At 44.5% G+C, this 22,998-nt stretch overlaps 1 protein-coding gene across 1 annotated transcript in view; it reads left to right on the top strand.

Annotated features, from left to right (window-relative positions):
• The first annotated feature begins 10,006 nt into the window (after positions 1 to 10,006).
• Positions 10,007 to 22,998, top strand: part of ATP8B4 (ATPase phospholipid transporting 8B4 (putative)) — a 94,082-nt gene continuing 81,090 nt past the window's right edge. The window contains exons 1-3 of the mRNA XM_033167880.1: positions 10,007 to 10,053; positions 13,606 to 13,674; positions 18,270 to 18,328. Coding sequence (XP_033023771.1) covers positions 13,647 to 13,674; positions 18,270 to 18,328 — 87 coding nt within the window. The 5' untranslated portion in view covers positions 10,007 to 10,053; positions 13,606 to 13,646. The remainder of the gene's footprint in view (positions 10,054 to 13,605; positions 13,675 to 18,269; positions 18,329 to 22,998) is intronic.

The raw sequence follows: 22,998 nt of genomic DNA, 5'->3' as shown, positions 1-22,998 counted from the left end.
CTGGCCAAAACGCAAACTACACCGGCTGCAGCTAAAACCATAAAGCTTGTAGCTCAGGCAGATTCAAATAAATCTCCTCAGACACCAGGCTCAGAGCAACCAATTAAGCCAACAGAATGTGCTGCTAAGGTCATGCAGGTCTGGAGAGCTGAGGAAGAGGTTAATAAGGAATTTATGGAGACTGTCAGAGTAAATGGACAAGAGTTAGTGGGACTAAGAGACACTGGGGCTGAAGTTACTCTGATAAGACCTTGTTGTATTCCTAAGGAACAATATCTCCCAAACCAATCTTACAGCCTAAAAGGTATATGGGGACCGGAGTTTGAGGTGCAGGTAGCGGAAGTAAATATTCAGTATCAAGATTTTAATGGCAAGTGGACAGTGGGTATTTGGGATGATCTGGAGGTTCCTGTCCTGATAGGCAACGACCTAGCCAAACGGAGACATCAAATACATGCTATCACAAGAGCGAAATCAAAAGCCCTTGTGGGTTCAAACCCTGCCATTAATGCACAACCCACAGAGCCTGTGGGAGAGGAAGTACTGATTACGCTACCAAATGCACAGGAATCTAGCACCCAGTTTTTAGTAGAACAGAAGGAGGATGAATCTCTGAGAGACTTGTGGGATAAGGTGCAGGGTCCTGACACTGAAGTGACTTTAGAGAATCCCTGCCTGTTTATTACAATAGAAGGGAGACTTCATAGATTAGCAAAAAGGAGAAGAGGTGCAGCCAAGTGGGAAACAAAAAAACAGTTGGTTTTGCCCCGGAAATACCGACTACAAGTTTTACAGTTGGCACATGATTCACCAATTGCTGCTCATCTGGGCATTAATAAAACCAGAGACAGAATACAAAAGCGGTTTTATTGGCCTGGGATGGGAAAGGCTATTCGGGATTATTGCAAGTCCTGTCCGATATGCCAAAGAGTAGGGAAAAGTGGTGACAAGACGCGTGGCTTGCTGCAACCAATTCCAGTGGTAACAGAGCCTTTTTCCCGGATTGGAGTGGATATCATTGGGCCCATTTCTAGAGCCACAAGTCGTGGTCATAAATATGCTCTGACTATTTTAGACCATGCTACGAGGTATCCGGAGGCTATTCCCTTAAGAGACATAGACACAAAGACGGTGGCTAAGGCTCTATTGTCTGTGTTCTCTAGGCTAGGATTCCCGAAGGAGATGATTACGGACTTGGGAGCAGCCTTTACATCTAAATTTATGGAGGAGATGTTAACTCTTTGTAGGATTAAACATCTAAAAACGACCGCTTACCATCCTCAAACCAATGGCTTGACAGAAAAATTTAATGGAACCCTAAACCAAATGTTGAAGACATATTTGATCAATCATCCAAATGACTGGGATGAGCGTTTACAGCATTTTCTATTTGGATACAGAGAGGTACCTCAAGAAAGCACGGGCTTTAGCCCATTTGAACTTTTGTTTGGAAGGCAACCTCGTGGACCATTAGACCTGCTGAAGTCCGCCTGGACCGGAAAGGAACCCGTTGAGAGTGCTGATGTCTTAACCTATCTTCAGGAACTACAAAGTGATTTACAGGAACTCAAGGAACTATCATCCTGTAATTTAAAAAGAGCACAACTACGTCAGAAAAGATGGTACGACGCACACGCCAGAGATCGGAACTTCCAACCTGGTGACCAAGTCCTGGTGTTGAGGCCCAGACGACAGCGGAAGCTCGAGGTTTCCTGGGACGGACCCTTTAGAGTGATAGAGAAGTTATCAGCGGTGAACTATCTAGTTGAATTAAATGTTGAAGAGAGACGATGTAAAGTTTTTCATGTCAATATGTTGAAACCATATTTTGACAGAAACCAGGTAATATTGAAGGTTAATGGGCAGATAATGCATGATGCGGGATTAACTGGATGGGGAAAGTTAAGTAAGGGGACCACAGTGTCTGAAGTGTCCTTAGATCCAAATTTGAACTCAGAACAAGAGGGACAAATAAAAACAATCCTTGCAACCTTCTCCCAAATCTTTTCCAATATCCCTGGCAGAACCAATTTAACTGTACACCGGATAAATACTGGTGAGGCTAAGCCGATTGCTTCCCCACCTTATAGAGTAACTGGAGTGCAAGCAGAATTAATCTCCATTGAGATTAAAGAAATGTTAGACTTGGAGCTGATTGAACCTTCCCATATAGCCCCTGGTCCTCGCCCATAATTTTGGTGGAGAAACCAGACAAAACTTATTGACCCTGTGTGGACTTTCGAAAGTTAAACCAGGTGACCGTGGCAGATGTTTATCCAATGCCCCGAGTAGATGAGTTAATAGAGACAATAGGTGCGGCAAATTACATTTCCACCCTAGATTTGACAAAAGGGTATTGGCAAGTGGCAATGGATCCTGTGGATCAACCCAAAACGGCATTTATCACCCGGGATGGTTTATTCGAGTTTAAGGTTTTACCTTTTGGTTTAAAGAATGCTCCATCCACGTTCCAGAGATTAATTGATGAAATGTTAAAGGGATTGAAAACATATGCTTTGGCTTATATTGACGATATAGCTGTCTTTAGTCAAACATGGAAAGAACATTTACAGCATCTGAGTGTAGTGTTTCAAAGAGTGAGATCGGCTGGATTGTCGGTGAAGGCGGCTAAATGCCAAATTGGCATGAGGCAAGTACGGTATTTGGGACACATTTTAGGGAGTGGGGTCATCAGGCCTGACACCAGCAAGGTCAAAGCAATTAACGAATGGCCTAGACCTGTCACAAAAAAACAGATCAGAGCTTTCCTTGGGGTAGTGGGATATTATCGACGCTTTATTCCCCAATTCAGCACTCATGCTGCAGCCTTACATGATTGTCTAAAGAAAAGCCAGCCTGATAAAGTTATTTGGACAATACCATGTCAACAGGCGTATGATATGTTGAGGAATACTTTGATGGTGGAGCCTATTTTGAGAGCTCCCGATTTCTCTCGACCATTCACTCTAATGACTGATGCATCAAATGTGGGACTAGGAGCGGTGTTAAGTCAAGAAGGGGAAGACAGTTTTCTGCAGCCTATATTATATATTAGTAGAAAATTGTTAGAAAGAGAACAACATCTTTCCACAATTGAGCGGGAGTGTTTAGCAATAGTGTGGTCGATTGGAAAACTAAAGCCTTATCTGTGGGGAAGAAAATTCACCCTGTGTACAGATCACTCTCCTTTGAGGTGGTTAAACCAAGTAAAAGGCACCAATAATAAATTAATTCGATGGAGTATGCATTTGCAAGATTACAACTTTGACATTAAACATGTAAAAGGGAAAGATAATGTCATAGCTGATGCATTATCAAGATGTTTTAAGGACTGAATGCTAGAGTGAAAAAAAATAGAAAGATAGCAAATGTTATTCCAAATTAGAAATGTGTATAAGTGCCAAATTAGTTGTTATGGTGAAAATAAGATACAGGAAAAGGTAAATTATTTGTTAAGTTATGTTGCAACATAGAAGTTGTGTACAAAAGGGAAATACTATGTTGTTGGTTTTGATTAAGCTCCAATACATTGCTTCGGCATTGTTTAAAATGTATAACTATGCCTATGCAATGACTTTGGGGGTGGGACGAATGTGGCGGAATAAGGCCTGGTTCATCATAGGTTAACCTATCACTCCCATGTTAAGTAGGTGTTCCCTGGGAGGCGGAGCCAGTTGGCATTCTAAAAGGAGGGGGAACAACCTTGAAAGGCAGTTGGGGGTTTGGCAGTTGGGGGTGGAGGTTTAGAAAGAAAAACTGCGAGGTTAGGCTTTGGGGAATGGGAGGAAAGGTCATTACCATTGCTAACGGGATGCAGGAAAGATTATAACTGAGCTGAATTATATAAGAAGATTTGTACCAGTAACAACTCAAGACATCCATGTTTTCAAGTTACCTTAATAAAGTTAAAAGTGTTTAAACGTTCGCTGACTGTGGCAGTGCGTCAGTGCCTCAAGAGGTGTGGTTGAGGGGAAAAGCACTAGAGGTTTCCTGAGGAAAAGGGGGCGGGTGGCTTAATTCCCTAACACACAGAGGACTGGGCAGGGAAGCCAAAGGTGCCACGCAGTTGCCTAAAGGGAAGGCAAGCTGCAGTAGTTTGGGAACCCAGGGCGGGAGAATCCCAAGGTGGCAAGAGTCATTTCGAACGTAAAGCACTGAGGTACCCCAGAGACAACTCCCATATAACCACTGAAGGATTCATCCTAGTGGACAGTGAAACTTAGGGAGAGTCACGGTTGGGGAAGTATCTAAAGGGGAGGGAATAGGATCTCTCACAGACATCATCATCATTAATAATAATAATAATAATAATAATAATAATAATAATAATTATTATTATAAGCTGCCCTATAGCCCTTTAGCCAGGGGTCTCAGGGCAGTTCACAGAATCAAATCAAGGTATAAAACCACAAAATACCCTATAAAAATAAAAGCAACGACCCAATAGCTCCCTCCCCACAAAAAAACACATTTGAAAGGGGCATAGGATGTAAATTAGATCAGCCAAAGGCCTGGTTAAAAAGGAACGTTTTTGCCTGGCGTCTAAAGGTGTATTATGAAGGCGCCCGGCGAACTTCCCTGAGGAGAGCATTCCACAGACAGGGAGCCACTGCAGAGAAGGCCCTGTTCTCGTGTTGCCACCCTCCGGACCTCTCGAGGAGGGGGGCCTCAGAAGATGATCCAGCACTTTGAACTGGGCCCAGAAACTAATTGGTGGCCAGTGCAGTCGGACCAGGATGGGTGTAACATGCTCAAACTGTCTTGCTCCAGTGAGCAACCTGCCTGCTGAATTCTGCACCAGCTGAAGTTTCTAAACTGTCATCAGAGGCAGCCGTACGTATAACGCATTGCAGTATTCTTTTAGCAGTGAATGAGCCGGGCTGGGAACAGGAGCAGGGCTTATTATTATCACCAACCTGGTGGGCCCAGGTGGACGGCTCTTCTACACTCAATGCAGGCAGCAATTCCTTAATATTTCAGTTGAGCAGTCTCCTTATTGAATGGCTTTCAGCAGAATAAACAGGATTGATAAACCCAGGTCTGAGAGTATTGCTGAAAACGGTGCCAGAGAAAAGGATTAATGCCTCCCTCTGCGAAAGAGTTGGCGTAATTCAATTAGTTTGCTGCACATCATTATTGCCTTTGTTCCTGGTTGCAGTTTCTCCATTTGCTCTGGTAAACACTTTTTTTTGGGTGGGAGGAAGTGGGATTGAAGGAAACATATCTTCCAGCAAACGCTACAAGTTAATTAATTAGCAGGTTGAGGGACACCCACCTGTCTGCCTCCCTGGCTTCTTATCTTCTGGCCGAGTTTCTGCCGGACTCTGTGCAGAAAAGCTGTGCTGAGGGCGATATACCGAGCGCTTGGCGCCGGAACAAAAGAAACTCCCAGGGCATGCTTCCTGAAACACTCTGTGGGTTGTTAGCAGCAGGTGAGGCACTACGAGCAACAGCCGAGTGCCAACCGCAGCTGCGTGGGAAACAGCAGCCGCTCCATGCACGGCACATCTGCCTTTTTCTAATCTCACATCCAGCCTTGTGCTTCCTGCTGTTGCTCTCTCGCAATCGAATCCCTTGGTCTGTTGATAGGTGAGGATGGTTCCTGCACACGCTTCTCCAGTGGTAAGTGGCAAAAACAACCCACACACCTCCTTATAAAAGGTTATTTTAAAGTTTATGCCTTCCAGGCTCAGAATTCGTTTGTGAGAGACAGAAAGACAGAGAGAGAGGGAGAGAGAGAGATGTTTTGTTTTGTTTTATGAAGCCACTTGAATGTGCCTATATATCTATATATTAAAACTGACGCCCATACTTCTTGATAGCAATTAAGACTGATTGTGTAGGAAACTGCCTCATTCCATACCAGATTTGTCCATCTTCTGGACAAATCCGGCCAGTTTTGTGGTCCTCAATTGGCAGTCTCAGGCAAAGGGTCTTTCTTGTAACTTGCAACATGATCTTTTAATTGGAGATGCCACCGTTTCCCCTGGATACAGTAGATGGCACAGACCAGGAGATGCCAGGAGATGAGCTTTCCTACTAAGTTACAATACCTCCCCTTATTAAGTTTCCAGAGGAATTGCTGCATTGTCCTCCATCGAGCTTGGTTTTGATTACAGTTTAAGGGGAAGGGCTAAAACTCAGCGGGAAAGCAACCGCTTCCACATGTAGAAAATCCCAGGTTTGATCCCTGGCAGTTCCAAGTAGAGATTGGAGAGAACCCTGTGTAAAGGCCTTTAGAGAGAGCTGCTGCCAGTCAAAGTTGACAATATTGAAATAGTCGGGCCAGTGGTCGAAGGCAGCTTCCTTTGTTTGTACTATGCCCCCAGTTTTTTAGTTTTATTTTAAGGTGTAGAAAAGTAATTTTAGGTGGGCTAAGTATAAAAGTGGAGAAACAGAGATTTACAGCACACACTTTACTTTGAAAGCACTTTCCCACCCCTCAGAGAATTTGGGCACTGTAAAGGTAAAAAGGAACCCCGGACAGTTGAGTCCAGTCAAAGGTGACTATGGGGTTGCAGCGCTCATCTCGCTTTTCAGGACGAGGGAGCTGGCGTTTGTCCACAGACAGCTTTCCAGGTCATGTGGCCAGCAGGACTAAACCGCTTCTGGCACAACGGGACACCGTGACAGAAGCCAGAGCGCACAGAAACGCCGTTTACCTTCCCGCCGCAGCAGTATCTATTTATCTACTTGCACTGGTATGCTTTTGAACTGCTAGGCTGGCAGGAGCTGGGAAAGAGCAACGGGAGCTCACCCCGCCGCAAGGATTCGAACTGCCGACCTTCTGATCGGCAAGCCCAAGAGGCTCAGTGGTTTAGACCACAGTTACACCCGCGTCCCGGAGCTGAGCACTGTAGTTTGCTTGGAATGGTAACTCTGTGAACTGCATTGCCCAGAATTCTTAAAGGGGGTACATGTGCTTGGAATTTGCTTTAGAGACTCAGTGCGCACACAGCTATTGCCCTAGTGGGAACTCTCAGTAGGGATGAGCAGGGTACCTTTTCGAAACCCTAAAGAGCAGCTGCGAGTCTGTATAGACAATACTGAGCTAGATGGTTTCAGTGTACGGGCAGTTTCATATGCATTCACAAACCACTACCAATCCTGGTTTTCATCATGGAAACTTTTTTGATAGGGGGAGAAATGAAACCTGTGTGTTTGCTGCAAACAACAACGTCTCTGTTTACTTCTTCCAGCTCTTCTAGAAAAACCATGGTCTGCAGGTATATCTACCCTGCAGGCACAAACAGTTTAATAGTTACCAGGGCACCAAGGGAACAGTGCTTCTGTAAATAGTGCTTGAAATGCCTAATCATGGAAAGGTCTTGACATGCTTATTGCTGACCAAACTAAAGTTCCCAGGATTCTTTGAGGAAGGATCTGATGTTAAAGTGGAATTAATCTGATAAAAGGTTCTAAGTGAGGTTACAGGGAACCAGGCAGAGGGCCTTCTTTGTAACGGCGCCCACTTTGTGGAACACCTTCCCATCACAACTACCTGACTTTTAGAAGACATATGAAGGCAGCCCTGTTTAGGGAAGTTTTAAATGTTTTATCGTGTTTTTAATATTCTGTTGTGAGCTGCCCAGAGTGGCTGGGGTAGAAATAATAATATAAAAAATTTATTATTATTATTATTATAGATGATCACATCATCACCATACATTTGAATCCCATTTAAAGCACTCGGCTTCCCCCAGCGAATCCTGGGATCTGTAGTTTCCCCCCACAAAGCTACAATTCCTAGCACCCTTAACAAACCACTGTGGCTGGGTGACATAGTAATACTCAATAAAAAACAATTGTTATTTGGGGACACCTGTAGTTCTGGTTATAATAATTTATTATTTATTAAAAGGTTAGCAAAAGGTGTGAAAATAAGATAAGAAAAAAGTAACCACTCTGAGTTGGAAGCGGGGCGGTGTGTGTGTGTGTGTGGAATTAGTTGGGTGGATGTGATTTAATTCAGATATATAGAGGGGCAGGACTTTGAATCTTGCTTGGGATTCTCCCCTTCCATTTCCTTCCTGGAACCTCTTTGTTTTTTTCAAAATATTTTTTATTTGCTTTTACAAATACAACTTTATATCAAAATCATTTATACATCCATTTACCAAGATTCTCTGAATCTCCAGACTCCCCCCCCATCCCTTACATGAGTCCTAAAGACAGTGTTCGCAACTGCATACCAGTCCATTATCCACATTTTTTATCCTTCTAGATTATCCATAATTTTGGTTACAGTCCAGCTAAGGTTTTGATTGGCTTACAATGGTCTCGTAAGTAAATTATAAACCCCCCCCCATTCTTTTTTTTTTTTTAAAGTTTTTGTCTTCTTGGTTCCTGAGTCTCCCAGTTAGCTTTGCCATTTCGGCAGAATCTAGCACAGGGGTCAGCAAACTTTTTCAGCAGGGGGCCAGTCCACTGTCCCTCAGAACTTGGGGGGGGGCAAACTATATTTTGAAGGGGGGGAAATGAACAAATTCCTATGCCCCACAAATAACCCAGAGATGCATTTTAAATAAAAGGACACATTCTACTCATCATGTAAAAACACCAGGCAGACCCCACAAATAACCCAGAGATGCATTTTAAATAAAAGGACACATTCTACTCATGTAAAAACAAGATAATTCCCGGACCGTCCGTGGTCCGGATTTGGAAGGCGATTGGGCCGGATCCGGCCCCCGGGCTTTAGTTTGCCTACCCATGTTCCAGCATTTTAGCTTGCCATTCTTTCATGGTTGGAATTGTTTCTTACTTCCTGATATCTCTTTGTTGTCCCCTTCCCCAAACCCTGAAATGAAACCTCTGGGTCTAACACCTGCTGCCTTGTAGTCAATTCAAGTTAATTGCTCTGCCTCCAATCCCCATGTCAGCCTAGCTTACAGCTGCTCCTTCTCACCTGTAATTACCTGACTGTATTTGCACAGGACTGTGTCCTCCAGATTGGGTTGATTAATTCTCGGTGAGTTATAATTGTAACGGGCAGCCTTTGTTGGCGTAGGCTTGATGTCCTAGCCCTGTTTACCTGGGAGTAATCCCTAATGTATTCAGTGGGACTTCCTTATGAGTAGGCATGGTTGGTTAAGATTGCACCGTTAGTCACCTGTTGAAAAACAGAAGAGATGTAGGAGTTGTAAAACAGCAACGGAGCTCAGCATATCACAGGATTATTGTAATAACCTGCAGCTTCATAAGAGTTTATATTTGAAGTAGATAATTAAAGGAGCAAATTGAATGAATTTGGATATGCAGAAGATGTTAAAAAATAAATTTAAGGAACCGCAGAAAGAGGGGGAAGGAAGTCAAACTTTGAAATGTTAAAATGACTGTAAAATTGATGCCTGCTCCCTAAAACATCACTGGTTCGCTCATTTCTATATATAGGGTGGAGCTGTGGTCTAAACCACAGAGCCTAGGGCTTGGCGATCAGAAGGTTGGCAGTTCGAATCCCCACGACGGGGTGAGCTCCCATTGCTTGGCCCCACCAACCTAGCAGTTCGAAAGCATGTCAAGGTGCAAGTAGATAAATAGGTACTGCTCCGGCGGGAAGGTGAACGGCGTTTCCGTGTGCTGCTCTGGTTCACCAGAAGCGGCTTAGTCATGCTGGCCACACGACCCAGAGCTGTACACTGGCTCCCTTGGCCAGTAACATGAGATGAGCGCCACAACCCCAGAGTCGGACACGACTGGACCTGATGGTCAGGGGTCCCTTTACCTTTTGAAAGTTTTATGTCATTTTTGTGTGTGTGCATTTTGTGGAAGGACAATTCAGAAATGTTTTATTTTGGAGCATGGCACCACAACATGCTTGGACTCAAGTGCACACGTTGCTCTCTATCTCTGTCTCTCCAGTAGCACTTTCAGTTTTAATACTGCAGAAATGTAAGAAGTAGAAGCAGGGCTTTTACTGAACAGATAACTAACTTTCCTTTCCTCTCCTTGCTTAGGGTGGACCTTTTGGAAACTAGAAGATCTCTGAAAAGTAAAAAAGATGTCCGCATGGCATTGGAGAGCTTTCTTTACAGAGCCCTCTAGATTGCTTTGGTAAGCTGTGTATTTATTATTTACTTATTTTTTATATTTATAGGCCACATTTTTTCTTCCAAGGAGCTCAGGGTACATGGTTGTCCTCCTCCCCATTTCACCCTCCCAACAACCCTGTGAGGTAGGTTAGGCTAAGAGATGATGACTGGCTCCAAGGTCACCCAGTGAGCTTCATGGCTGAGTGGGGATTCGAATCCTGTGCTTTGCCAGGTCCTATTATGCCACACTTGGCTATAGTCACGGGAATTGAAGCGTTCTGTCTCGATCCAAAGAGTGCATGCTGCAAATGAGTTTCCGTCTATGGAATTCAGGAACATAAGAAAGCTCTGCTGGATCAGAACAAAAGCCCTCCGTCTAGCTAGCATCCTGTTCTCACCAACCAGATGTAGTTGGTGAATAATTGGAATGATCAATATATATAAATATTTTGCTATCCTGAAGGAGTAGCAGTGTGCGTGTGGTGTTATGAGATGGGTTAAAAGTTAGCCTGGTGTATATCTAAATGCTAAGTACTTTGCAGCAAATGAACTTACTATCTGAATTGAGGTTTGAATAGAAGCTAACTTTGATCTCGCAGCCAGAAAATTATATTATAAATGTTTCCTAAGAAATAAACTTATTACATGCTAGCCGACCATGATTAAACTCCTAAATGTTGAAGGTTGGCGGGGGGGGGGGGAACTCTCAATGAAAACCCTCACTAATGACCATGAACTGTGAAAAAAATGTTTCAAAGAGGAGTCAAGCTTAACTGTGAAAAATCGGATGAGGTCACCCACGGACCAGGACTGTTTCTTTACCACAATTCTGAGTATCTTCTGATGGAATGACCCATCTTGAAAACACATTAGCTTGCTCTATTAAAAGGATCTCAGTGCACACACACTGAACACTTTTGGTCATCTCTGGTTATTTTCTATAAAATAAAAAACAAGCCAAGCAGCTCATAAACGGGGAACTTTCTTTAGCCCAATGGGCTAATGATTTCAGATTTTACCATTGTACAGTAGGCTAGTTTACACACACACACACACACACACACACACACACACACACACACACACGTACATACCCCCCACTGCCCTCAATCCTAACATGCAAGATGAATAATAATAATAATAATAATAATAATAATAATAATAATAATAAGTTTATTTATACGTTGCCCATCTGGCTGGGTTTCCCCAGCCACGCTGGGCGGCTCCCAACAGAATATTAAAAACACCAATCTAACACCAGAGAAAATGGCCAAAAAAATAAAAAAAATAAAACCAAAACGAATAAATGTTGGAAATGCCAGGAAAAGGTAGGTAGTTATTTTCATTGCTGGTGGGCATGTATAAAGATCAATAGATTCTGGAATGAAATATATGAATATTTTTTTTAAAAAAATGCTGAGAGTCACGTTTGAAAAAAACCCAGAGGCTTTTCTATTAAGTATGATTCCCGAAAATATACATGAGGATAGGAAAAATATATTTTTGTACACTTGTGCAGCAGCCAGGTTACTTATAGCCCAAAATTGGAAAGGGGAGAAAATGCCAACGGTCCAAGAATGGCAGATTAAGTTAGTAGAATTTATGAATTTAGCTAAGATGACGGCAGCAATTAGGAACATACCAAAACAAAAATCTAAAGCCGAGTGGAAATACGTTGAAGATTTTTTTTGAAAAAGGAAGGTATAAAAACAGAGTTGGTGATCTGCTTAGACAGAAATACACACAGGGATAGTTATATTAAAGAGTGAATTATTTGTATACTAAAGAGTGAATTATATATCAATTTATTTTCTTTGTCCCTTTTTCTTTTCTTAATTGTTGTATGAGGTATAGCAAGTTAGGAGCAATTATTAAGGGAAGCAATACAAAACAATTGGAAGTCAATTTTAAATTGTTACTTATAATCCTTTGTCTCTTTTTTACATTTTTGCATCCTTTGTATTTTCTTTTTACTTGTGTGTAAAAAAAAATCCTCTCCTTTTTTCATTTCGTTTGTAATAATTTGCTGTCAATTTGTATGGATTTCAAGATTTTGTTTGTTTGTCTATTTTTAAATGAGAAAAAATATTAAAATATTAAAATTATTAAAAACACGACAAAACATCAAACATTAAAAACTTCCCGAAACAGGGCTGACTTCAGATGTCTTCTAAATATCAGGTAGTTGTTTATTTCCTTGACGTCTGATGGGAGGGCTTTCCACAGGGCAGGCGCCACTACCGAGAAGACCCTCTGCCTGGTTCCCTGTTACCTCACTTCTCGCAGGGAGGGAACCGCCAGAAGGCCCTCGGAGCTGGACCTCAGTGTCCGGGCTGAATGAAGGGGGTGGAGATGCTCCTTCAGGTATACATGCTCAGAGTTTCAATATACATTTCAGCCAGGCAAAAACACCCAAGAAGGGTGCAGTAGAAAGGATACAGTGGGGCCAGTCAGGAGTGTGGCTGGGCAGGGTGTCTGGCTTGGGGAGAGTCCCAGGGACCAGGTAAAGAGGGTCTGAGGGAGTCAAGTTGGTGAGGCTAATTTGACATCAGCACGAAACAGAGCCTTTAAGATCATCAGCCCAGTCCTGTGGAATGCTCTACCAATAGAGAGCCAGTGTGGTGTAGTGGTTAAGAGCGGCAGACTCGTAATCTGGGGAACCGGGTTTGCGTCCCCGCTCCTCCACATGCAGCTGCTGGGTGACCTTGGGCTAGTCACACTTCTTTGAAGTCTCTCAGCCCCACTCACCTCACAGAGTGTTTGTTGTGGGGGAGGAAGGAAAGGAGAATGTTAGCCGCTTTGAGACTCCTTCGGGTAGTGAAAAGCAGGATATCAAATCCAAACTCTTCTTCTTCTTCTTCAATAGAGTGGCACCCAATTTTCTTCTTACATCCCTTCTTCATGCACTGATATTAACATTTGTCAACAGGATTGATTGGTAACTGATTTACCAGTTAACTGCTTGGTTAACTTCCTGGAGAAGTTAAGACTGGTTCCTTCCTTTTTGTTCCTGGAACTGATTGTTTATATGGAAAGGGCTGGGGTTTGTTTGTTTGTTTGTTATTTGTATTTTTAATATATTGCTTTAATTATAGTGGTATTTAATAACATTTTAATTATTATTTTTTCTATGGCTTTAGCTTTTCTATTTTATCTATAAGCCGCCTTGAGTCCCAGTCCGGGAAAGGATATAAATAAATATGAATATTATTAATATAATTATAATTATAAACCCACGCAGGCTGTCTCTTGCCACTGATTCACTGCTTATAGGATTTTGTCAGATTCTAGCCAACTTTTGCTGTTAAGAAACCCCGCAAAAGATCCAGCAGTTACTCCATGCATGCCAAGATAACAGCACTATAAGAACAAAAGCTGGAGATTTTGGGAATCCAATTTAACAGCGCCCATTTAAGAAAACGGGCAAAATTCAAAGTAGCTAATGTGCTATTTTTGATTCTCAAAAGCAAAAAACTTTTCAAGGTACTCTGATTGCACAGAACTCCGGCGCTATAGGTTCCCCACCCCCCACCTCGAATATTGCCAGCCTCTGAAATTGTACTGTTTTCTTCAGGGCAGGTACCGGGACCCTGTGGAAAATAAGCTGGTGTTATAATGCTCTGTAGAAAGAAGAAATTTGTAGGTATGTGATGCGTTCAATGTTTGTTTGTGTGGTGTATGAAACTGTATAGCTGTCAACAGAAGAAATGTGACTTAAATTACATATTGCCAGTGCTTTTTTTCCCTGTGGGTACGCAGGGGTATGCATACCCCTAAACATTTTATGAATCTTTGTACTTTTGTCCATTTACTGTATTTATTTCCCCCGATTTGAACTAAAAAATGGTGATTTCCTTGAGTCAAAATGAGAGCACCCTTAAACATTTTTTTAAGGAAAAAAAGCACTGTATATTGCTAAGATCATGAATAAGAGGACTGTGACCCTCTAACACAGTGTTTTTCAACCACCGTTCCTCGGCACACTAGTGTGCCGCGAGATGTTGCCTGGTGTGCCGTGGGAAAAATTTGTTTATTTGATTCCTATTCAAGAGAATTACTTTATATATAGTCAATATAGGCACAGAGTTAAATTTTTTAACATTTTCTAATGGTGGTGTGCCTCGTGATTTTTTTCATGAAACAAGTGTGCCTTTGCCCAAAAAAGGTTGAAAAACACTGCTCTAACAGTCCATCTCAGAGCACAGGCCTGGGAACTACCGTAAGGGTGTGCTTTTTCAATAAAGAATTAATCTACCAGCTGTTCATCTTCCTTGGGCTGGGTGGGCTCAAGACACCTACTGATGTTCAATATTTTTCTTACGGATCTTTTTGGTCTAAGGAACATAGGAAGCTGCCTTAGACTGAACCAGACCACTGGTCTATCTAAGTCAGTGTTGGTCTACTGTGACTGACAGTGGCTCCCTAGGGTTTCAAACAAAGAGTTTTCCCAGCTCTCCCTAGAGACACCGGGGCTTGAATCTGAGATTGTCTACAGTTAAGGCAAAAGCTTCAGCCCTGGGTCACAAGTGTGTCTTGCCATTGGGTCTAGAGCAGGCATGGGCAAACTCAGCCCTCCAGATGTTTTGGGACTACAGCTCCTATGATCCTTAGCTAACAGGACCAGTGGGCAGGGATAATGGGAATTGTAGTCCCAAAACATCTGAAGGGCTGTGTTTGCCTATGCCTGATCTAGAGTCTTCAATCTGCAGCCTGTAGGTCAAGCTAGACTTGAGACTGACTGCATAAATGCGGTTAACATGCAAGTTTGAGGTTATGCAAGTATTATTATTTTTATTGAATTTATATAGCGCCCTATACCCAGGGGGGTCCCAGGGTGGTTCACACACAATAAAATCAAGATATAAAACCACAAAATACCCTATAAAAATAAAAGCAATGACCCAATAGGCTCCCCCATTTTTTAAAAAAGGGTATCGGATGTGAATTGGATCAACCAAAGGCCTGGTTAAAAAGGAACGTTTTTGCCTGGTGCCTAAAGCTGTATAGTGAAGGCGCCTGGCGAACTTCCCTGGGGAGAGCATTCCACAGACGGGGAGCCACTGCGGAGAAGGCCCCGTTCTTGTGTTGCCACCCTCCGGCCCTCTCGAGGAAGGAGGCACATGAAGGAGGGCCTAAGAAGATGATCTCAGAGTCCAAGTTGGTTCATATGGAAAGAGGCGGTCCTTGAGGTATTGTAGTCCTGAGCCATTTAAGGCATTGTAGGTCAATACCAGCACTTTGAATTGGGCCCGGAAACTAATTGGTAGCCAGTGCAGTTGGACCAGGATCGGTGCAATATGCCCAAACCGTCTTGCTCTGGTAAGCAACCTGGCCGCTGAATTCTGCACCAATTGAAGTTTCCAAACGCTTTTCAGAGTAGCAGCCGAGGGGAGTCCAAGCTTATCTTAAAATGCAAATGGAAACTTCCGGGCCCATGGCAAGGAGAGGGAGAGTTAAAACTCCGCTCCCCAAAGACCAATGGCTGATTAGGCTTCTTCCAGCTATTCTCTACATAACAAAAATTACAATGTTAATTGCATTAGCACAATTTGCCGCAGGATCCCTGTCCGTTCAGCACCTCCTGTGGGCATGTTGTATTATATAGTCTTATGCTAGAGGGACCTTTAAAGGGACGCGGGTGGCGCTGTGGGTTAAACCACAGAGCCTAGGGCTTGCCGATCAGAAAGTCGACGGTTTGAATCCCCATGATGGGGTGAGCTCCCGTTGCTCGGTCCCTGCTCCTGACAACCTAGCAGTTCGAAAGCACATCAAAGTGCAAGTAGATAAATAGGTACCACTCCGGCGGGAAGGTAAACGGCATTTCCGTGTGCTGCTCTGGTTCGCCAGAAGCGGATTAGTCATGCTGGCCCCATGACCCGGAAGCTGTACGCCGGCTCCCTTGGCCAGTAAAGCTAGATGAGCGCCACAACCCCAGAGTCGTCCGTGACTAGACCTAATGGTCAGGGGTCCCTTTACCCTTTACCTAGAGGGACCTTTTGTCTCAAGAAGACACAGCAGTGCTTAAGGAGGTAAGCACTCATGTGTAGGAAACTCCAAATACACAAACACAAGTAAAACGTGTGGCTCTAATAATGTCAGTTTAAAATGGAAGGTGTTTGGATAAGTAAGGTCCCCGAGGTTGATCTTGAAAGTGCAGAATGTTGCCGCTGAGAGGAGTTCCCTAACGTGAGCATGCAACAATGTTGTTACTAAACTGCCATGGGAGCCAGTTTGGAACTGGACTGGGTTTAAGGTTTTGGTATGAAACTGCAAAGTCCCAAACGTCTTGGGATCAGGTTATCCGAAGGAATCTATCTTCTCCTTTATAGATCTGCCCAGTCACTAATATCTGCTACTAAGTTCCTCCTGTTTGCACTGCAGCCTGTGAAAACCCCACTTCTTCTTTTTTAATGGTCAATCTTTTATTTATATTTTACGCATTTATTTACATTTTATGCATTTTTATTTTGACAAACTAATAAGAATAAATAAATAAGAATAAAAATTTGTACCCAGCGGCGGAGGAAGCCTCTTCGCCGCCTGGGGCTGCGGTGCGGAGGCACCCCCCTGGGGGCGGGGCGTAACGGTGCGTGTGTTGTGATGCCACGGTGCGTCTGATGCACTGCGCATGCCTGGAATTTCCGGGCATGTGTAGTGGATCCGGCTGCCGCTGCTGCGAGCTGGCGAGCGAGCGGCGGGTCGGGCAGCCCCGCCCGTAAAAAAGCACGGACGGGGGGGCCGGATGGTGGGGGAGAGGCCGGGTAGTGTCACCCCCCTTCCCCTGGAACCGGGGACGGAGCGCCCCCGCCCCGCCCTCCCTACACCACTGTGTGCACCCCACCACCGACACCATTCCATTGTAACTATCCAACCTCCCAAAATTTCAACACCTCTTGCGATGGTTTGACCCCTTTCCATTTTAACAGTACAAATTCTACAAATTCTCCTCAAAATCATTTCTCCTGCGTATTTCCCGTCTTACCTTAATAGCACATGTTAATTTATCATTAATAGCTATGTCCCACACCTCTTTATACCATTCTTCCATTTTACATTCTGCTTGCCCCTTCCAATTCCTAGCTATAATAGTTCGTGCAGCTGTCAATAAATTTGTGAGCAAGTCCTTCATAGCCTGCGAACCTTCCACCCTGTCAAAACCCCACTTCCGGGGACAAGGAGAAGGTCCGTTTCTGTAGTGGTGCCCAGTCTGTAGGATGCTCTCCCACATCCCACAACAAGGCAGGTACTGACAGTGATGTTGCCCCAGCGCCAACTAAAAACATGGAGGCAGCATCATTGCCAACACCTGCCTTCTAGCGAGACCATCAATCCTGAGCATTGGGACTGATAGGTACTGTAGTCCAATGAATATAAAGGGCCACAGGTTCCCATCTCCGCTTCTGTCTCTGACAGTGGAAGGCAGGAATGGTGGGCAAAACTACAAGTAAAGAAACACTGACCAGGGTTGATGGCAACCACATGGCTCCCTTGAGCAACAGACTATTACAGCCCAAGGCTAATGCTTTCCTTTGGCCTCAAAGCATGTTGAAGCCAGAACATCTTAAACATGGAAAAAGGGTTGATGGGAGTTTTAGTCCAACCACATCTGGAGGGCCACAGGTTAAAAGCGGTGATCATTTTGTTATAAAATTCAATATTTATTATAACATCTAATACAATTAAATGTTTCAAAAATTATACGACTACCGCTGTTTATATATTCTGGCTGCGCTGAAATTATCAGCCACAAACCCAGTCTCTCAGGGGTTATTTCATCTAGACATCCATTTTTTTTCAACTTGTGAAATTATCTCCCATGTCCTTCAGACCTTTCACCGCAATGTTTCTTGCCGCAAGTTTGGCAAGATGTGTGGGGTTTTTTTTTCTTCTTCCCCCACTCATAGTTTTAGGTTTCATTTCTTTACATTCCCCTTTATCATCTTTACTGCAGATCTCCTGGTGCACATGAGAAATGAAAACAGAAACTATTTTTGCGGAGCAATTTGAGCTTTTAAATCAGCCTTCCCAAGCCAGGTGCCTTACAGTCGCAGTGGACTACAACTCCCATCAGTGCCAGCCAGCATGGAACTGGATGAGCTTGATGGAAGTGGCAGCCCAGCAACCGGCAGAGTTATTTAAAAGGCAGGAAGGAAGAATAGGAAACAATAAAGAAAACTGGTCTTTACAGAAACGAATCTGGTTTGCCTTATTATGCTTTTATGGGTTTTAATTTTTCAGAGGAGAAGCGGAGAGTGAAAGCCAATAATCGTGAATATAATGAAAAATTTCAATACGCAGTGAGTACAGTGTGTTTTGATAGTGGAAACATCCACCAATCAGTGGTTTCCAATGAGCTAAGTATTGCAGACCCCCTGTTTTCCAAGCTACTTTTGAAAATGTTCATATCTTTATGGTAGCTTTTGTTATGTGCAGTGCTTTTTTTCCTGGAGGTATGCAGGTGTATGCACACCCCTAAACATTTTGTGAATCTTTGTACTTTTGTCCATTTACTATATTTATTTCCCCTGATTTGAACTATAAAATGGTGATTTTCATGAGTCAAAATGAGAGTATCCCTAAACTTTTTTTTTTTTTTTTTAAAGGAAAAAAGCACTGGTTATGTGCATGATGCCACGGACCACCGGTTGGGAACTGCTGCTTTAATGGTTCTCTTTTTATTGGGTTTTGTGACTGGACTGGCCAGACATTTTAAGAATCAAGGAGTTTTTAAAGATTTATTCTAATGTTTCTTATTTGATTGACGCGGGTGGCGCTGTGGGTTAAAACCACAGAGTCTAGGGCTTGCCAGTCAGAAGGTTGGTGGTTCGAATCCCTGTGACGGGATGAGCTCCCGTTGCTCGGTCCCTGCTCCTGCCAACCTAGCAGTTCAAAAGCACATCACAGTGCAAGTAGATAAATAGGTACCGCTCCAGCGGGAAGGTAAATGGCGTTTCCGTGCGCTGCTCTGGTTCGCCAGAAGTGGCATAGTCATGCTGGCCACATGACCCGGAAGCTGTACGCCGGCTCCCTTAGCCAGTAAAGCGAGATGAGCGCCGCAAACCCAGAGTTATCCGAGACTGGATCTAATGGTCAGGGGCCCCTTTACCTTTACCTAATGTTTCTTATTTTATTGAAAATCTTGTAGACTGAAGGTGAACCGCTAAGGTCAGCTAGCTTTTCTACCGAAAAAAACCTTCCCCTCCTTTTGCTGATCAAAAGTATCATAGAATTGCAGAGGTGGAAGGTTCATCCAGAACCGTGGTTCCCAACATGGGGCAATTTTATTTTTAAGGGGGGGGGCAGTTTGAGAATGAGTTTCTAACAGTTACAGTGGTACCTCTACTTACAAACATGATCCATTCCGGGGTGCTGTTCGCACCCTGAAAAGTCCATAAGTAGAGAGCCGCTTCTGCGCATGCGTGAAACACTTCCGGGTTTGCCGCGTTCGTAACTGAAAGTTACGTAACCAGAGCGGTACATAACTAGAGGTATGACTGTATATGTCATGGGGGGGGGGGCGAGTGGAGGGACATCAGGATTTTAGAGATGCTTAGGTGAGGCATGGCCAAAAAAAAAGGTTGGGAACCACTGATTTAGAACAACAGGAATATGCAGCTGTCCCATACAGGGATTGAAGCTGCAACCAGCGGGAGATAACCAGGGCATCTACCACTTTCTCCAAGCCATGAATAAATTTATAAACTCCTGTCATCTCACCTCTTACTCACTTTTTCTCTGAAGTCCCAAGTGCTGCAACCTCTTCTCAAAGGGAAGTCGCTTCAAGTTTAGTAAGGCGAATGTTCACAACACTTTCAGGGAAAAACCCCAAACCCAGCCTCTCGGAAGTTATTTCATCTAGACGTTCATTCTCCGGACGAGAATCCTGAAAACGGAATCTATTCCCAGTCACAGTGTATTTTATTTATTCACCACTCTCTTTAAAAGTCAGCTTGGCTGCCTGTGCCTTTTCCCATCAGGGATGTGCAGTCATACTGAGCGAGTGGATGACTGCATGCGTTAAATCCTGCTCTGTTCATCAGGATTCCATGCAGACCCATCCTAATTCAGGAAGAGATTTTCCTTGGAATCCCCTGCTAAAATGAAGGCGGAAGGAACTTTTATCTTAGCAGCACCTTGCAAGACCTCTGGTCCTGGCTTCGTGACCTGACACCACTTTGCCTCTTACGTAGGGACGCGGGTGGCGCTGCGGCCTAAACCACTGAGCCTCTTGGGCTTGCCGATCGGAAGGTCAGTGGTTCGAATGCCCGTGACTGGGTCCAGGGCCGTCTCGTCATAGATGCTGGGTGGCGCGGTGCGCCAGGGCGCCAGGCCCCCCAGGGGTGCCCCCATGTGCCCGCCAGCATACCGGGCGCCCCCTCCCTAACCCGCCCCCGCCCCCACGGGCAGGCGCTCACGCGCCGGCGGGCGAGCTGCAAGCTGGCCGCCCTCTGGAGCCCTAGCTGCAGCGCTGGGAAGGGCGCGCAAAGCCCCGTGCCGCTCCAGCACCACGCCCCTCATTCCCCGCTCGCCCACCTCCCCCTCCCGAAGGGCGGCCAGTGTGGGAGGGAGGCGGGCGGAGAGGCAGCACGCCAGGGGCGCCAAGGGATCATTGCGCCACAGTGGCCGATCCCTTTAAGACAGCCCTGACTGGGTCAGCTCCCGTTGCTCTGTCCCAGCTCCTGCCAACCTAGCAGTTCGAAAGCACATCAGTGCAAGTAGATAAATAGGTACCGCTGTGGCGGGAAGGTAAACGGCGTTTCTGTGCGCTCTGGCTTCCGCCATGGTGTCCTGTTGTGCCAGAAGCAGTTTAGTCATGCTGGCCACATGACCTGGAAAGCTGTCTGTGGGCAAATGCCAGCTCCCTTGGCCTGAAAGTGAGATGAGCGCCACAACCCCAGAGTTGCCTATGACTGGACTTAACCATCCGGGGTCCTTTACCTATTATTCATCACATTTGCACCCCAACTTCCTTTAACGAGCTTGCAGCAACCCAATATACAGCCCCCTCCTGCCCCACTACATGATATAGTTTGTGGCTGAGAGACACCAATGTACCCAGTAAGCTTCATGGCTGAGCAATGATTGGAACCAAGTCCATAGAGTCTGAAGTCTGTTATGCAACACGCCGTACTAGGCAGCTTGTAAAAAACGGTTCAGGCAACACCACTACATTCCCATTAAAAGACCAGATGTCCTAAAGGAAATTAAATCACTCTGCTGACTCTGGAGACAGGGGCTACCCTGAGCACGTATAACATGTGCAGATTTCTTTGTACTATCGCTTGAGCCAACGCCAGATTTCTGTGTTTGTTCTTGACAAATCCCGAAGTGAGTCTGTAAGGCCAATTATCTGTGCACTTTGCTAGGTCTAGACATTTATTTCAGCTGCGGAAGCTTTGCGTAACCTTAAGTTGATCATGGATATAGTCTTTTTAATTTGCTAAAAGTGCTTTAGATTATTTAGATGAGAAACAGCATGAAGATAGTATAGTCTGAAACTAGTGGTTGGGTGGATTTATTATGAGCTACCAGGGAGTAGAGGGTGGGTGGGGCACTAGATTTGGCTTTGGGATTGTTTTCCTGATAAAATCTGTTATTGGTTACATTTATATCCCCTTCATTTTTGACAAGAGTGGCTCAAATGAGCGTAGCACATAGGCAAGGCAAGGGATAAAAGTTACAACAGGTGGAATGTGTATGGCTAGGATTGCTAAGACGTTGATGCCACAAGCAATGTGCCTCTGGCCTCTTCAGAGTGAAGAGCTGAGCAGGCTCAGTTTTAGCACATCAAGCGAGAGGAGTCCTTGGACTGGGCAAGCAAACGGCCACTCCTCCAAGTGGTTTGGGTCTAAATCAGGGGTCAGTAACCTTTTTCAGCCATGGGCCGGTCCACCGTCCCTCAGACCATGTGGAGGGCCGGACTATATTTTGAAAAAATAAATAAATGAACAAATTCCTAAGCCCCACAAATAACCCAAAGGTGCATTTTAAATAAAAGGACACATCACCACAGCCAACCACAAAGGAACAAGCACACCCTACGCCAACCGCGACCTCTCACCGCCAAGGAAATACAAGCGAACATCAGAGAACCAACACAAACAATGCTGACACCAAATCCTTCATATACTAAGGAAAAAAGAAACATCGCCCCCCACCCCACCCACCTCCTCCCCCCCTTTCTGTCTAATGTCTCAACAACCAAAATTGATCTGTAAAAATGTTACATGGGAAAATGCAAGAGACATTGTACACTTGTAAACCAAGAAAATCTCTCTCTCTCTAAAAAAAAGGACACATTCTACTCATGTAAAAACACGCTGATTCCCGGACTGTCCGTGGGCCGGATTGAGAAGGCAATTGGTCTGCATCCGGCCCCCAGGCCTTAGGTTGCCTACCCCTGGTCTAAGCGGTCTGTGCTGGCTCAACACACACAAACCCTCCAAGTGTTCCTGCTTTCCTTTCTTCTTCTTTTAAAAATAATTTTTATCTTTAGCAAAGGAAGGGTCCATCTGGAAGGGTCTGGTGAACCATTGTGGCGTAGTGGTTAAGAGTGGTAGACTTGTAATCTGGTGAACCGGGTTCGCGTCCCCACTCCTCCACATGCAGCTGCTGGGTGACCTTGGGCTAGTCACACTTCTTTGAAGTCTCTCAGCCCTGCTCACCTCACAGAGTGTTTGTTGTGGGGGAGGAAGGGAAAGGAGAATATTAGCTGGTTTGAGACTCCTTTGGGTAGTGATAAAGCGGGATATGAAATCCAAACTCTTCTTCTTCTGACAACTGACCTCTGGTATCTGGGGGAAATGATGCTGGACTTGTAATTAGGGATGTTGGAGAGCTCTGTCGGAAACAGAAGCAGAAATTGTCTGAGGTCCGGAATGGAAACCACACAAGAGAATACAAGCAATTTCTGCTGCTGTTCCTAACCCCCCCCCCATTTTTTATCAGAACTACAGCAGAAGGGGGA

Source organism: Lacerta agilis, chromosome 13, assembly GCF_009819535.1.
Source record: "Lacerta agilis isolate rLacAgi1 chromosome 13, rLacAgi1.pri, whole genome shotgun sequence".
NCBI classification, from domain to species: domain Eukaryota; kingdom Metazoa; phylum Chordata; class Lepidosauria; order Squamata; family Lacertidae; genus Lacerta; species Lacerta agilis.
Note: the sequence above shows the minus strand (reverse complement) of the source record. Positions and strands in the feature narration are given on the sequence as shown.